The sequence below is a fragment of the Geospiza fortis genome, unplaced genomic scaffold (assembly GCF_000277835.1).
Source record: "Geospiza fortis unplaced genomic scaffold, GeoFor_1.0 scaffold112, whole genome shotgun sequence".
In the NCBI taxonomy this organism is placed as follows: Eukaryota; Metazoa; Chordata; class Aves; order Passeriformes; family Thraupidae; genus Geospiza; species Geospiza fortis.
This window is the reverse complement of record NW_005054298.1, coordinates 18,295,543-18,311,036: the sequence shown is the minus strand read 5'-3', so window position 1 is coordinate 18,311,036 and position 15,494 is coordinate 18,295,543. Positions and strand designations below refer to the sequence as shown.

The window sequence follows — 15,494 nt, the reverse complement described above, 5'->3', positions numbered from 1 at the left end:
CAATCTACCTTCTGATTTTCCATTTTTCCCCCTGTAATTCCTGCTTGTTGATCTTTGACACTGACAGTCTAGCATTTAAAAAATACAGAAAACAAGAGCACTGCAGAATATATTACAGAATTGGGAGGTTTTATGCTGGAAACGACTTTGTTCCTGTCAGCTAGTTTTTAATCTATAAATAATTGCCGGGTTGGCGTATTGCATACTGCAGGCTCTATGTCTCTTCCATGCCTCTAACAGGTTCTCATTTTCAACCAGAACTGACAAGGCTATTCTGATATGCAGAACTTGCCACAACATTTTTGTAATTCCTTGAGTGCTTTGGTTATTAGGTAACAGGTGGTGTGTCATTGTCAAGTTGAGGGTACAAATCCTTTGTTTGCGTAGGCCAGTGATATGTTTGGCTTGTTTGTGAAATGTTCCACTGTAAATATTAGGAAATGTATATAAATTTATATATGTATTTTTAGGAGCAATGGATGAACTTCATAGCCTGGACCCAAGAAGACAAGAATTGTTAGAGGCAAGATTCACGGGAGTAGTAAGTGGCAGCACTGGGAGTACTGGAAGTTGCAGTGTTGGAGCTAAAGTAAGTCCTAAGAGCAGTCATTCACATCTGCCATTTTGAGATGCTAATTTATCTCACACCATCTCATTTTCATACTGTTAATGTGATTTACTTGTAAAAGCACTGGGTTGGAAGAGGCTCTCAGAAAAATCCCTGTTTGTTATTTTGCTTTGAGATAGGATTGTTTATCTTGAACCTTTCTGTGACAGGGATGTTGAATTGTTCTTAAAAACACCGAAGAATGAGCTTATACAGGCTCTTTTGTGGCTTTGCTGTAGTGCACATGTGATCAGAGATGAAAGATTTTCCCATTATTTAGGTGGAGTTGTCCCTGCTGCAGATGACCGTCTACTTACAGAGTAGTAGTGTGTGACATCTGTTTTAGTATTAAACTTTTTTGAAGATTAGTACATATAGATAAAAAAAATATTTCAACATTTCTAGACATTTACATCAGTTTCTCTTACTTTCATTCTAGAATTCCTGTCTTTTAGTATCTAAGCCAGGATGCAACACTTTACGAAGAACCTTATGAACACTGAATAATTACTTTCCATATGTTGTATATTTCTTTTCAGTTAATACATCTGCAAAATAATTTTGTCTTTGTTGCATATTCTGTTCAAGTTACTAACTTCAGCTTCTAAGACTGATTGCTGCAATACTGTTGCCTAGCCAGAGGTACTCCATTTTGTATTTGTGCATTGGAATGTTCTCCATCAAGTATAGTACTTAATAGACTGATATTAAAAAGGTGTCATACTAATATTTTAGGTGCGTTTCCCTCATGACTAAATTACTTCTGAATTCTGTTTCCAAACTGTTTGCAGTACCCTCATGTTTTAAGTGCTTTACACAAACTTGTAGTATTTTTAGCTTCCTATGCTGTATTTTAGTTACCAGTATAGATGACAGAACCAAATACTTCCTGGTAGAAGACATTGTTAGAATTTCTGAAGACATGTCATGTATCAATGGCTATGAACAAACTACACAGAATTGAAATTATTATATAGTGATCTTGCATCATAATTTGCTTTGGAGAGTGACCTGAGGGTAGCTGTCACAAAGCTGTAAAAAGGTGATCAACTTGTTACTACCATTTAAACCAAGAAGTGAGTTAGATAGTCAGGGGAAGAAATGAGGTTGGATTGACACAGTGACATTGATGCACTGTCTAAGTGTCTTCTCATTATAATTGCAAAATTGTATATTTGCCATATCTTATGCTCAAAATTAGAAAGAGACAAACACAATGATTCTGGCCAGTTTTGTTTATTTATTCCTTGGGTTCTCTAGTACTGCTTACTCCCCTAATTAATTAACTCATTTTAATAGCTCAGGTAGTTTTCATAGTTCACATTTCTATTTATCCTTTTTTATTACTAAATCTGTACTTCTAACTTCATTGAACTTTTACTTTTTGATACAGCTGTTTCGGTCCATTGCTTTGTTGCAAATTTTCCCTCATAATCTGTCTGCTGCTGTATGTGTAATACATTTTTTAAAGGCATTATCAGGTTTCTTGGGGTTCCTCTTTAAAATTTGATTCCCTGTGAGTCACTGCTTACCATTTCCATAAATCTGTTGAAGTCTTTTTCTTGTTGTCTGTTGTTCAGCTGATTTCAGCTGTTAGCCAAATTATGTTCCACTTTCACATTCTCAGTTTGTTCATCTAAGTTAGCCAGAAAAAGAAATTTAAAAGAACTAATTTCCTTTTTCACTCTGCCACGGAAAAAATACATTTCTTGTCCCTGGTGCATTCCAAGATTTGTATCTCATCCAGTTGGTTTCCAAATGTATATCTAGATGAAGTGTTTTTTTAATACTATCCAATGCCTTAATAAATGTTTGCAGAAGATGCTGTTACCACTGTTTCTTACAGATGCAGATCCTCATCTAAGACACTGTTGTTCTTACCTCTAGTCCTGTGATTTGTTACACCATCAGTAAAGCTACAATTCCATCAGTTTTGTTTGTATTTCTTTTGTTTGTGACCATTCAGTGTATCCATGCAGATAATGTGAAGTGTAGTAGCTGATCTGGGCTGTGTTTGGGAAAAAATACTTTATAAAAAATATAGTCTGTAGTCTTGGTGGGGGATGTTCGGACAGGCTTAACTGATTCTTATTAAAAAAACTGATAAAACATTTTTGATCTAATGTGCAGAGGTAATTGGGAAAATATGAGGTATAAATGTAATATCCATTGGTCTACCTTCACTTTGAAGACCAAAAAGAAAAAACTTCTTTGTGTACAATCCCGAATCCCCATGTTCCAGATTCTAATTTTCCTAAGCTAGCAAGACAATACAGAGCTTGCAACTTTAATAGTTATTTATTTAAATACTCTGGGTCATTATATACTTCTAGTTATTAAATTGAAATGGACACTTATTTATTGGGAATACTCTTTTGAAAGGCTATCCTTACCATATATGTTGCTGAAGAGTTTTGGAATTTATGGGGGTAAAAAAGCCCATCATGTTCAAGCTTTTTCAGCAAGCAAGGTTGGAAATACAAATGTAGGTTACTGATATTATTGTTGTATTAGACTTCGATGGCCAGATACTGACACAGGACAAGGAAGAACAAGATACAGACATTTGTGTATACTGAAGACTGCCCTGGGGGTGAAAAACATACATGGAAACTTTGTGTGTTTAACTAACATTTCTCTGGACATTGTAATCCAGAGATGATCTAGTTATTCAGATGTCACAGATGAGTACTGTCCTGCAAACTGATACCAGGCTGGAATTTAATGCTCAGGAGCAAACTGCCTTGGAACTACTTCACTTCAAAGTGTTTGTTCTGCCTTCTTATATAGAAGAGACTGGTCCATCATTATAAGAGTTTTGGTGGGTTTTTTTAATAAAAAGACACTCAGCTGATGATGACTCATTAAAATGTCCTTGTGACGTGCTGTGTTCAAAAGATCTCTGAATAAATCAGCCTTAGTAAATTTCTAAAAAAATATTGTAATTTGGGACTGTATCACTACTTGGGGTTGTTGCTGTTTTTTCTTCCCTCACTAATGTAAATTTATTGTGTTGGGGGAAATTTGTTTTAAAAATGTAGAATAATACTGTCAATAGGTTTTAATTTTCTCCAAGATAGACTAGACTGTTGCAAAGATTATTTTTTAAATCTATTTCATGACAGAAAATTAAAACTTGTTTTAATTAACACCTCTTTTTCTTCAAAAATTGAAAAATTCTAGTAGTCTCTAGAACTTTCTCCAGTGGTTTTGAATATGCTAGGGTTTTACTTGGCTCAAAAGCAATGGAAATTCAAAATTTATTGTCCCCTGTCAAAATATTCACCTGTCAAACTTCTTCTCCCCCTTTCCAGTTACAAGTGCTCTATAGTTAATTTTTCCATGAGAGCATGAAATTACTGTTACTGGTTGTAACTGTGAATGGTAACAGTGGATTATGTTTTATAATTCTGTATATAATGCTGAGTTTTTTATTTGTCTTGGTAGGCCTCAACAAATAACGAGAGTTCAAATCACAGTTTTGGAAGCTTGGGATCTTTAAGTGATAAAGAGTCAGAGGTAAGTGTATGGGGCAGATCATTATTACCTCAGAATTTTAATGCTAACAAGTAATTTATTTTTATTCTTTGATGCCATATTTTGTATAGGAGCTTTTAAAGTAAAATGCAGACTACTCAGATAGGTAGGAAAGAGCTTAAATTACTGGAAGACATTATCTCTTGGAAGAGGAACCGTGACTACAAGAAGTGTGTTTCTTTGCATTTTGGGTCATGAAACTAGCTGCTTCTGCTTCTCTGTTATCTATGTAGTCATGGTCTGAGGATGCATACAGCCTTTGGAGGTGAAAATGCTTACATAGTTTGCTGTCTTTTGTTTCATAAGTAAAAAGTGTTTCATCAGTACAGATAGCTTTGAGTGATCTTTGGATGAATCTTTGAAAATACTCTAGAAACTAGTTTTACTGTGTTTTCTTTCCAAATGGGGATTTATGCCAAGGACAGACATCCTTAGTAGACGTCATCTTTATTTGTAAAAGCTGCAGTTGTCACTGTGTATTTTCTTACCTAAATCGAGTTTGTAATCCAAAAAAAGGATTCATGCTTTTATTAGGTTTAAATGTGCACAGCTCAGACTTGCCTTGAGTAGAATATTTTCCTCTTAGTGATGAGCATTGCTGTAGTTGCACTAATACTACAGCTCTTAGAATGTACCTATTTCGGGGTTGGTGAGTGTCTGACAGTTTTGCCTCTGTGTGTCACAGATTGTGTGGATAAGATTATATCCTTTGTAACCAGGAGTGGATTTCTGGCCTAGGCTACGCCTTGTGTGACGCTGTGTCATGCTGGAGAGATGGTTGTTTGGAATGTGCTGTTGGTGTTATTTTCATGTCAGAGCTTTACTTTGGGGCCTGATTGTTCATTTGCTCAGTCACTACAAGATGCTTTTTTACTGGGCTGTCAGCAAGTGAATTTAATTGGTTCCCAAAGCTGATACCTTATAAATAAAAGTTCTGTATGTGTGATTTGTTTTTCTTGTTGAAAAAAGCTCAGCTATGTTTTTTTTCCCCCTCACCTTTCCCAGCTGGATTATGCATCCAACTGCATAGACTATTTTCTTAACCAGAAAATTCTGTCTGCCTGTTGTTTTTATTCATGGCTTTTCCTAGAAATACTCTGGGTAGTGATGCAGTTCTGATGTAGGTGTGGGAATGGAAATGTGCTGCAGTAGCCTGAAGGTTATGATGCATTATTGCAATTCCTTGACAGAAAACCATATCTATGAGGAGATGAATGAGCTCAGAACACTGACTACATGCGTAATAAGTTTTTGGCGTAGGAAAATGTTATTTTACAGTTCTATACATGAGATACAGAGGCAAAGATTTTCCAAGGCATGTGAGTTTGAAAGTCTCTGCACAGTGTTTTAACCTCAGGTCTTGCTTCTGAGTAAGGATAGTATTTTGTCTTTAAAATATTTTAAGACTTGTATTCTAAAATAGAAATTGACATATTTTTCAAAAATGCCCCTGCACAGAAGTCCACTGTGCTCCTTTGCACAGTGAAAGATGAGTCTTACTGACATTGAGTAGCAAAATGCATTTTCTTGACTCTTTTTCAGAAGTTGTTAGTTGTATTCACTCTATTATAATTGTAATAGAGTGAATACAAGTATGTTAATAAATTTTTACAGTTATTAAAGTTACATCGGGTTACTTATACGCTAAAGTACCATAAAAAGTAAGCTGTAGATCTTAGTACTGCAAACAAGTTGTGGGATTGCTTTGTTGTGCTGGTTTTTGTTTGTTTTAATAGCATGACCTTGAAGGCTTCATAGTTACAGTGATGGTAGTATATGGAAATCAGACTTGCTCACTGGGGAGGCAGTGCCATCATTTGATGTTGGAAGAGCACTGTTGTATTGCAGTAGATCTTGGGAGAAAAAAAAAAAGTAGATATGCAAATCTCAGAATCATTGAAATTAATTTCTAGCAAGAGTGTCAATTTCTGATCAAACCCTGATGATGCATTCATGTCATTACTCTGTGCTTTCATCATGAAGTGGCACATTAAATCTGTGAATGTGAAGGGAAGACTCAGGGGAAGCACAGTGAAATTGAGGGGAAAACTAGGATCAAGACCAAGATGTATGAGGCTCTGCTAGTATGCCAAGCTGTGTGTGACTTTAATCTAACCCTAAAAGTATTTTATCTTGCTTATGAAATAGTAAGATTTTAATTTAAATCTTGACTATATGTAAATGCTTTGGCAGCTACAGAAAGTAGGTTCAGTCTTCATTTACCAGGGAGATACTCCCCAGCCCCATTAGCCTTCAGTTTCTTGTAATTCATAGGACTCCATTCATTAGGAAGGATTTTGGAGTACATTTTCTAGTGATTGATGTGTGCTGTACATTATCATGCGAATTTTGTGCTTAGAAAAGGGGAACATGACCTTGTTGAGTAACCTCATTAATAACCTCATTAGTGTGCTAGTACTTTCTGGTTTGGAAGGTTAAATTAAACACTGAAAGAAATCAGAAGAGCTTAAGGAAATAGACATTTGTGAATTACTTGAGTTTTGAAACTATAAACCTCTTTAAATGGCTGGTTTTACAAGCCACAGCAGCTGGAAACTAGTTTTGGTGGGGGAAATCTTATGTGGCTTTTCATTAATTAGATTTTAAACTTTTTTTTTCTTGATATGGTTGGTAAAAATTACTACATTAGAATGTAACTGCAGAATTGAAAGTTGGAAAACAAGAATAACATGAAAATGCTTGGTTAAGTAGTTTCAATTTAGTTAGTGGAAAGGTAGCTTAATGTTACCTATTTACCTGGCAATAATTCCAAATTATTAAAGTTAAATTTCTAAGCTATGCTTTCTGCTTTTAGAATCAATAGTCTTGAGTTAACTCCATTTCCAGAAGTCTGTGTTATATACTTTGCTAATGTATGCTAGCACTGTAGAAGATGCAGATGTCAGTTGGATGAGTTTATTTAAAATAAAATATATTTAATTTAAACTTAATTTACAGCCTGATAATACAGCATTTATGGTTGTAAAACTTCCAAAGATATCTTTATGATATTTTGACACACAAGAGTCAAAACACATAAAAAATACATGGTATAGGTAGGGAAGACCTTTCTTGTCCTGCTTGTTCTTTTAGTCTAAAAATTTTCTAGGGATCACAGGTAGCTTAAAGTGGTTCTTGCCAACATAAATACTATTGGATATTTGTAGTAAATTCATGTTTGAGCATATCCACACCAAGATTTTGGAATTGAAAGGTCCTTGAAATGATTTACTGATGGTTGAAATTTGAATGTTGATATAATTTGCTGTGTTAAGAAAGCATACTTGGAGCACCAAATGACAGATGCAATAAAATTAGAAAATGATGGTATCATGAGAGAATTAATATCTTGTCACTGATCTCAAATTTAGTCTGAGCTATTAAGGACCTTTGGTTTACTGGTAAAATAGATCATGTAATGTCTCCTGTGCTTCCTCCAGTTATGTATGAGGCACCATGAAGAATACACACACACAAAGCTGCAATATGCTGAACGAGAGCAGCTTTTATTATCTAAATTGGGGAGACTAACTGGTTTGAATCCTCAGATCAAAGAGGAGCAAATGCAATTTAGAGATGCTTCTGATCACAGCCCTTTCTTGTTATCTATGTTGTACATGGTGATTGTAATTTCCAGGCAGCTGTATAGAAAAATTTATTCCAGAAATATTAACAGATCTCTGTTTTATCACTTACCATTGATACTTGTCTTTCTTTTCCTTGAGATAAAAGTATATGGGGAGGATGACACTTTCTAAGTGGATAGATATTAACATTTAGAGGAATTTTTGCTCTCTCGTTTTTCCTCTTTTTCTTTCTTTTTAATTCTCAGCAGATTCTAGAAATCTATACAAATTTTTATTAGTTTGGAAATATCTTTTACACTTATGAAAAGGTTTAACATTATTGGCTTCCTATAGAAGTACTGGAACTTTGTGTTTATGCTCCAGTGGTGTGTAGGAAACACCATCAAGAATCAGATTATTTCACTTAAGTATTAAGCTTTAAAACACCCACACTAAATACAGAGATCTTGGTAAAATATAAACATAAATGAAACAAAAATGGGTGTTCAGAAATCCTGGAATGAATGAAAAGGAGTAATTGCTTCAGAATTAATATGTGGAATTGCCTTTTGGGAAATAATTTAAGAATTACTTCTCACTTTCTTAAGTACCTCTTCTAGCTTGTACCTGATTGACCAAAGATCATATTATCTAGTTTGACTACGATCTGAAATTGCATCCCTGCTGAATTGTGAAATCATGTTTTATGGATGAGGATTTAAATTTATTTCATAATAATACAGCAGTAATACAAATAAATAGAGCCTGTGTTGCATCATGTTCTTTTTGTTGTTTGTAGACTCCAGAGAAGAAACAGTCAGAACCTTCCAGAGGAAGAAAAAGAAAAGCAGACACTCAGAGTGAAAGCAGCCAAGGTAAATTAAAATGTAAATTGACTAGGTAGTGATTGCATGTAATACAGTTTTGATTGTTAGCCTTAAAAATTCTGCATTTTCGCTTACATAAGATGGCTGTTATATTTTGGATGATAAGTTATGCATTCTTGTCACCCTCCCATTTGTCACTGGGAGGGATGGGCAAGTAAAACATGAATGGGACTGGTAATTACCCAAAGGAATCATGGGCTACTGCATGTGTAACTCACAGCTACGATACAACTCTGTAATATTGTTAAGAATTACAGCAACTCTTCTCATGCAAAATACCTTGTGGTTTGAATTTCTTTTCAGTAGATAAGGGGAAAAAAGGATTACTGATTACAATATCTGATGCTTGATTTACAGGTATATATAAGAACTTAATTATATTCTTCCTTTTTTGTGGAAGATTGTAGTAGTTCAGAGGGGTGGGGAAATCATGATAAGACTGATTTCTAATTTAATATTTACAAAGTTTAGTTTTTGTCATTCCTCTCTTTTGTGTGACTTTTGGGTGAGAACTGGTGGAAATTTAACCTCAAGACAAAAATTCATCAGAAGGGGAGCAGAAATAGTTCTGATAACATCTGCATCAGCTTTATTTTTCATTCTAACAGAGCTAGAAAATGCCACTTCAGATATAAAGCAATGGGCTCCATATCTGGAAGTCTTCATAATGCAGCATGCTATTAGTAGAATAATCATGTTGTTTGATTAAAATTAATTTCTTCCTAAGTGTTACTTTGTAGACACCTGCTTTGTTCAAAGAACCTGAATGAATTTTCCAATTTTCATTGTTCTAGTAGCTTATCCTTCCTCTTACTAATGAGTGTTGAAATTAGAGATGATGGAAATCTTTTGGCCTTTTTAATATAGAAAATATGATAATAATATCTTATCACTGTTATACTGTCAATAGCAGTAAAACTGAGTAGTCTGCACTGCAATATTCTCAAGGAGCTGGCCTAAGAAACTGCAGCTTCTTGGAGTGGTACAGTACAGTTGGAGCACAGCAAAAAACCTCTTATTGTATTGGGAAAAAAACAAGAAATCAATCTCTTGTATATTGCATACCCAGGATATTGACTTTTTAATATGTAAATTAATCCATAAGTGTTGAAGAAAGGGATTGTTTAGAACACAGAACTAATTGGAAGGTGGTATAAATCAGTATAAATCTATTCATAATTGGCTGTGCCAAAATAATTTGACGTATTTCTTCAGTGTGGAGCTCTGTAACATGACATCAAATAGATTTTTCCATACTGAAGAGGAATGTAGTCTGTCTCTTTTACCTGCATGAAAGTAAATTTGATAAAGTGAAATATGAGAATTAAGCATGAGGACAGAAATCACTAGCAGAATTACAGAGCGTAAAGAATTGGCTGGAGGGAAGTAGTAGCAATGCATATACTGACTGGGTAACTACTGGAGAAGTTGGCTGTGTGCTGTTCTAGGTCTTGGAATTATTTTATCTAAATTTTTCTGTTAGAAGTCTTGACACAAAAAGGGCTGACAAATGTTTCTAGTTTTTTATGTTACTTCTTAGTGACACAGCATTATGCAGCATTGTCAGTACAGAGGTATATTGAACTAGAGAGAGTTCATCAGGGCTGAAACAATAGAAAAGCTTGAAAATCTTTGCTAAAAAGTGGAAATCAAAATTATGGATCTATGGGTAATGACCTCCTAATATATTGCAAAAATTTCTTTCTATAAATAAAAAGCTCTGAACAATTGTCCATTTCCAAGATGTCTCCTAACAGGTTGTCTGACTTCTACAGGAGAAAAGCCCAGTCTTAAGATTTATGGGTCATCTTAGGGCCAAGCAGAAGAAAACATTTGTGCATTGGATAAGGTATAGGTGCAATCTCTGGAATGCCACATGTAGCTCAGGTCCTCCTGGTGAAGAAATAAAATTCATGTTTGTTCTTCTGAAGTCTCAATCCATTTAAGATAAATTCTAATCTCAATCTCTGGTGTTTTATTTCCCTAGTTAACACTGTGAGTTACCCAATTCATTATCAGGTTAAGAGTACTGGAAATACTTGTCATTCTCTATGCCCTCACTGTTACTGGCACCTAGGAAAATCCTTGGACATAATATGTGGGCATAATAACTCACCTGGAGTATATCATGTTAGTAGATGTGGTCAATTTGATGCTTTGAGATAGGCCTTGAAAAGGGGAGGGACTTAAAACAGAAGGTTTGATCTGTAGGATGAGAGATAAGTTTTGTGTTATCTTTAAGAGGTCTAGGGTTTCTGTAAAGTCTACTCTAAACTGGTTTAGGAATTGAAGGTGACTTAATATCTGATTTGTTTTGGGAATCCCTTAATTACCTATATAGGGACATCAAGTATTACCACATCAAAGAAAACCAATTAACAAGTGGTAAGATTTTACTATCATTATTTTATAGGTAAAAATGTAAGACATCTCCACAAGTAATTTATTTAACCAATTCTAATGTATTGCTGTATTTATTGCAGGAAAGAATATTGGGGGACATTTTATAGGTAAAAATGTAAGACATCTCCACAAGTAATTTATTTAACCAATTCTAATGTATTGCTGTATTTATTGCAGGAAAGAATATTGGGGGACGTGGTCACAAGATTAGTGACTATTTTGAGGTAAGAATTTTGTGAATTTTACTTTGGTTTTAAAATTTTCTTCTAAAATATCCTTTTAGCTTTTTTTCGATGCTACAGCATTTTTGGTTATAATGGACAGGCCTCTTGAGAGATTACTTCTCTTTTCTTTCTGTATGCTTCCGAGTATTAAACCTTGAAGTAGAGATGCAGTCATCTCTTGATGGACATGAACTGAACTAAAATACAAAAACCATTATCTTTCACACTGCGGTTTAGACAGCTAAAGGTTGCACTGATAAAAGTGATAGAATCTGATTTAAAATTCTGTGTACAGATGAGCTGTAGAATGTAGTGTGTACTTTCAGTAGATGTTTAATGTATTTTGAGAGGATTGACTCATTGGGGGTCCCTGTGTGCTCCGCAGTACCAAGGTGGGAACGGCTCGAGCCCAGTGCGAGGCGTGCCTCCTGCAATCCGCTCTCCTCAGAACTCACATTCCGCTCCTTCTTCTGTAAGTCTGCAACTTCATAACTGCACCACATGGTTTTATAGCCTAAAATTGAAACATTGGAAATAATATGTATTCAAGGGGGGAGTTTACAAAGGAACGAGTCCTGGGAAAGAATTCATTCTTCCACCAGGAAAAAAAGAAATCAAATGAAGTATTAAAACTAAATTCTCTGTTAACACTGGGTTGTTTTTTCTTAAACGTCTTTTTAAATACAAGGTAGTTATGTAAAAGGTTGAATAAATGTTAAAATGTTGTAATGATGTCTATTCGTAGGCCTCACACAAAAAAGGGGAGTTTTTTTTGTTACTTTTAAGGAAACTTGGACCCCTAACTTGGGACTTCAAAAGCTGAGGTTTTGATAAATTGTAATTTTTTTCAATAATTGATACCTTTTGCCTCTAAAATTCTCTTTGGTTGTGCTAATTCCTTTTTTTTCCTTCTCGTAAGCACAATTTCAGTGCCCGGCATACCAACGTGCTAAATGGCTAAACAAATTTTGCCAGTTACAGAAAAGAGTTGTTTCTCTGAAGGTGGACCTCAGCTTTTATTCCATGTGCTTTCAACTTCAGGCATCCTCTTGGTCTTGCCAACAATATGGAGTGTAATACAGATTTTGGAATTCAGCTTGAAAAAGGTCTCATTCGCACAAACTAGGTTCATTAACAGGATTTGCTTTCTGATTTGCGCTAGCTTCCCCTCTCAGGTTGTCCCATCAGAACTAAACATTCCAAAAATAACTCACATTATTCTTGAGTTGTGAAAACTCAGAATCAGAAAAATAAGTCTTTGTAAGACTAACATTACCTTATGTCAGTCTTGTATTGTCTTAAATCTTTCAGTCTGTTTCCCAAAAGTGACAATCTTACTTTTCTCAGAGAATGTATTGCATCCTTCCTGAGCTGCAAGTGGTGTGTAACGCCATACTGATAGCTCTCAATGCAGTGCTCCCAGTGGTGGCATGTGTACAAAAATACCTTATTTCTCTGTTTCTTTGAGATGTTCCTGCCAAGAGTTGTACCAAGGCTATGCTCATAATTAAATACTACAGCTGTATCTGAAATTCTTTGCTTTCATGCTTTTCAGGTTCGACAGAATAGTCCTTCTCCTACTTCATTAGCTTTTGGGGACCACCCTCTCACACAACCAAAGCAGTTATCTATTAAAATTACTCAGGTAACTTTTTGAGTAGATCACTTTACATTGCAGGGGAAAAAAAAAGTAGTTATGTTTATTTCTTTGTCTTTTAACTTCTTATAAACTCTTAAAGACTTTGAAAAGCTTTGGTTTTTAAAATTGCCGAAGCATTTTTTGGTTAAGTTCAGCAGCTCATAATTTAAATATCTCTGGTGAGTTTTGTATTCTGCACTTGCTCAGCTCCCAGCATGGCACTTCATGATTACATAGATGACCATGGCATTGGTAGGTTTTTGCTCAAGATTTTAGCTGTTGTGTGGTTTTAGAAGTAGAAGCTGCTTTTTCAGGCAGTATTTGAATTGACAGCTGCCATTGTCATACTGCATTTAAAATCCGACATTGAAGAAGAAAAATGAGATGGATGAGATGGCAATCAAAATGATCAACACAATTCTGACATGACTTTTAAAAGCTGAAATCAACTGTTTAATTCTCTCTGCCATTTCTGATGTGATCTGTTCTTTCACATTAGTCAGAAAAAGGTTGCTTACCTGTTGACTGATACAGAGAAATTAATTAGTGGATGTTTACATTCTTGCCCTGTTTTTTATGCTTTTTTATGTACAGTAACTTCTCAGTTGGTGATGAAATCTGTTAATCCTGCTAATGGTTTGTCCCAACTGTTCACAGTTGTCCTCATGAAGAGGGAAAGTGATTTTGAATAAGAACCTTTAATGACACTTCCAAACACCTGAAAATAAGATTTTTCTGGTCTTGTTGAATGTTTTAAAGTAATTTATTTCTCTGCCTAATAAGCATAAAAAGAATAATGCTGTAGTTGTAAAAGGAAAGGATAAATATTTCAAAATGTTCTTTCTAGACTGATCTCACAATGCTGAAATTAGCTGCACTAGAAAGTAATAAAAATCAAGACTTGGAAAAGAAAGAAGGTCGTATAGATGACTTACTCAGGGTAAGTGTTGGACATGGGTAAAGGTATTTATTCAGAACAGCAAACTGAATATGAGGACAATTGTTTTTATTTTAAAAGAATTACTTAAATAAAAAGTTATAACAAGTTTTTAATTTTTGTTATTTTTTTCTTAAACCTAAGAAGTCTGTATAATGAAATGTATAAGTTTTTTTCAGCTTCTGTGCTACAACTTGTTAATGACTAAATATGTTTATAGACTTCTGAAGGTGCAAAGAAAGCTGATGCCATTTGCAGGCAGTTGATTAATTCCTTAAATTCATATTATAATTCATCTAATGGGTGGTTTTGGAGGTTTTTTTTTTTGTTCTAATTGTGAATAGCCTTTATCTGTGGAAAAACTGTTGGCATTTTCAGAATGGAGTTGATTTTGACAGAAATAAATACAGGAATGAATAACTACTTTCAATTTGAAAGCTATACTATGCTCTAAGACCTGTTTTCAGAGAAAAAAGAAATATGAAATATGAAACAAACCTGTGTTTCACAATTTGTAGTCTGTTTAGTGTTTGTATGTGTACATACTTAGGTACAATACATAAAAATATTAACCCATACAATGATGTACTATGAAGTTTTATATGTAGATTGTTTTAACACATCTTCAACAGTATGGGATAGACAAGCCTAAACTATTTTTTTTTAATCAAAATAATATTGTTGTGGGATTTTTAAGGTAATAAGTATAATTGGAACACAGAGAATTTGTTAAACTTCCTACTCAGATCATTGAAACTTTTATAATTGCAAAATTTTTTGTTTTCTTTTAAATTGGAGATGTTAGGATTCACATGACTTGAGAATCATATATAAAGATCTGATGCTAAAATTTTGCAGTTTGAATGTAAGTGGAGCCCTCAGTGAAGAGCTGAACATGAGATTGATGCAGAGTCTTTATATCTTCTCATTATGCTGAATGCTCTATAATACAGAATGCAGGACAATGTAAAGGAAATAAAAAAGAATCAAGGCATCCTTCTATAGATAGGGATGTATGTGTGAAATGAAATTTTTATTTAGATAAAGAGATGTGTTTATGCATGTATGTTCCTTACTTTAGTCATGTGAAAATAGTTATATTTCTTTTATGTGACAGCTGATTTAAAAACAGTGTTTCAATATATCTCTTCATATTTTGTATATATTTATTAGGCTAATTGTGATCTTAGAAGACAAATAGATGAACAACAAAAACTACTTGAAAAATACAAAGAAAGATTAAACAAATGTATTTCCATGAGCAAGAAGCTTCTAATTGAAAAGGTAAGTTTACTGCTCTGAAAATCTTTGTGATAAAAGCTGGGAGATTTCTATAAAACTCCATTATGATTCCTTCATTTTATCTTCAACTTTTTCACATTTGTCACTTGATTGAAACTTTGTATCCACAGTCTGTATCTGGCAATATTTTTATAAACCTGAATAAGATAAATAAAACATTTAACCTTTTTCAGATTGTGGAAAATGTACCTTTTTTAATTTAAGGATTTGCCCATCATAAGTAATTCAAAATAGCAAATAATTAAAGTTATGAATTAAATATATGGCATATTTTCTGGAAAAAATGTAAGATCACACTGGATAAAATAATTTCTGAACATAATCTGTTGTGAAGAGGAGATGTCTTTGTGAGACACTTAAGTGGCTATGGTAGTTTTTGATGTAAAATTATA

At 34.2% G+C, this 15,494-nt stretch overlaps 1 protein-coding gene across 1 annotated transcript in view; it reads left to right on the top strand.

Annotated features, from left to right (window-relative positions):
* Positions 1 to 412: 412 nt before the first annotated feature.
* Positions 413 to 15,494, top strand: part of TLK1 (tousled like kinase 1) — a 42,526-nt gene continuing 27,444 nt past the window's right edge. Inside the window, exons 1-8 of the mRNA XM_005415851.3 lie at positions 413 to 589; positions 4,055 to 4,126; positions 8,510 to 8,585; positions 11,178 to 11,224; positions 11,610 to 11,696; positions 12,780 to 12,869; positions 13,711 to 13,803; positions 14,974 to 15,084. Coding sequence (XP_005415908.1) covers positions 476 to 589; positions 4,055 to 4,126; positions 8,510 to 8,585; positions 11,178 to 11,224; positions 11,610 to 11,696; positions 12,780 to 12,869; positions 13,711 to 13,803; positions 14,974 to 15,084 — 690 coding nt within the window. The 5' untranslated portion in view covers positions 413 to 475. The remainder of the gene's footprint in view (positions 590 to 4,054; positions 4,127 to 8,509; positions 8,586 to 11,177; positions 11,225 to 11,609; positions 11,697 to 12,779; positions 12,870 to 13,710; positions 13,804 to 14,973; positions 15,085 to 15,494) is intronic.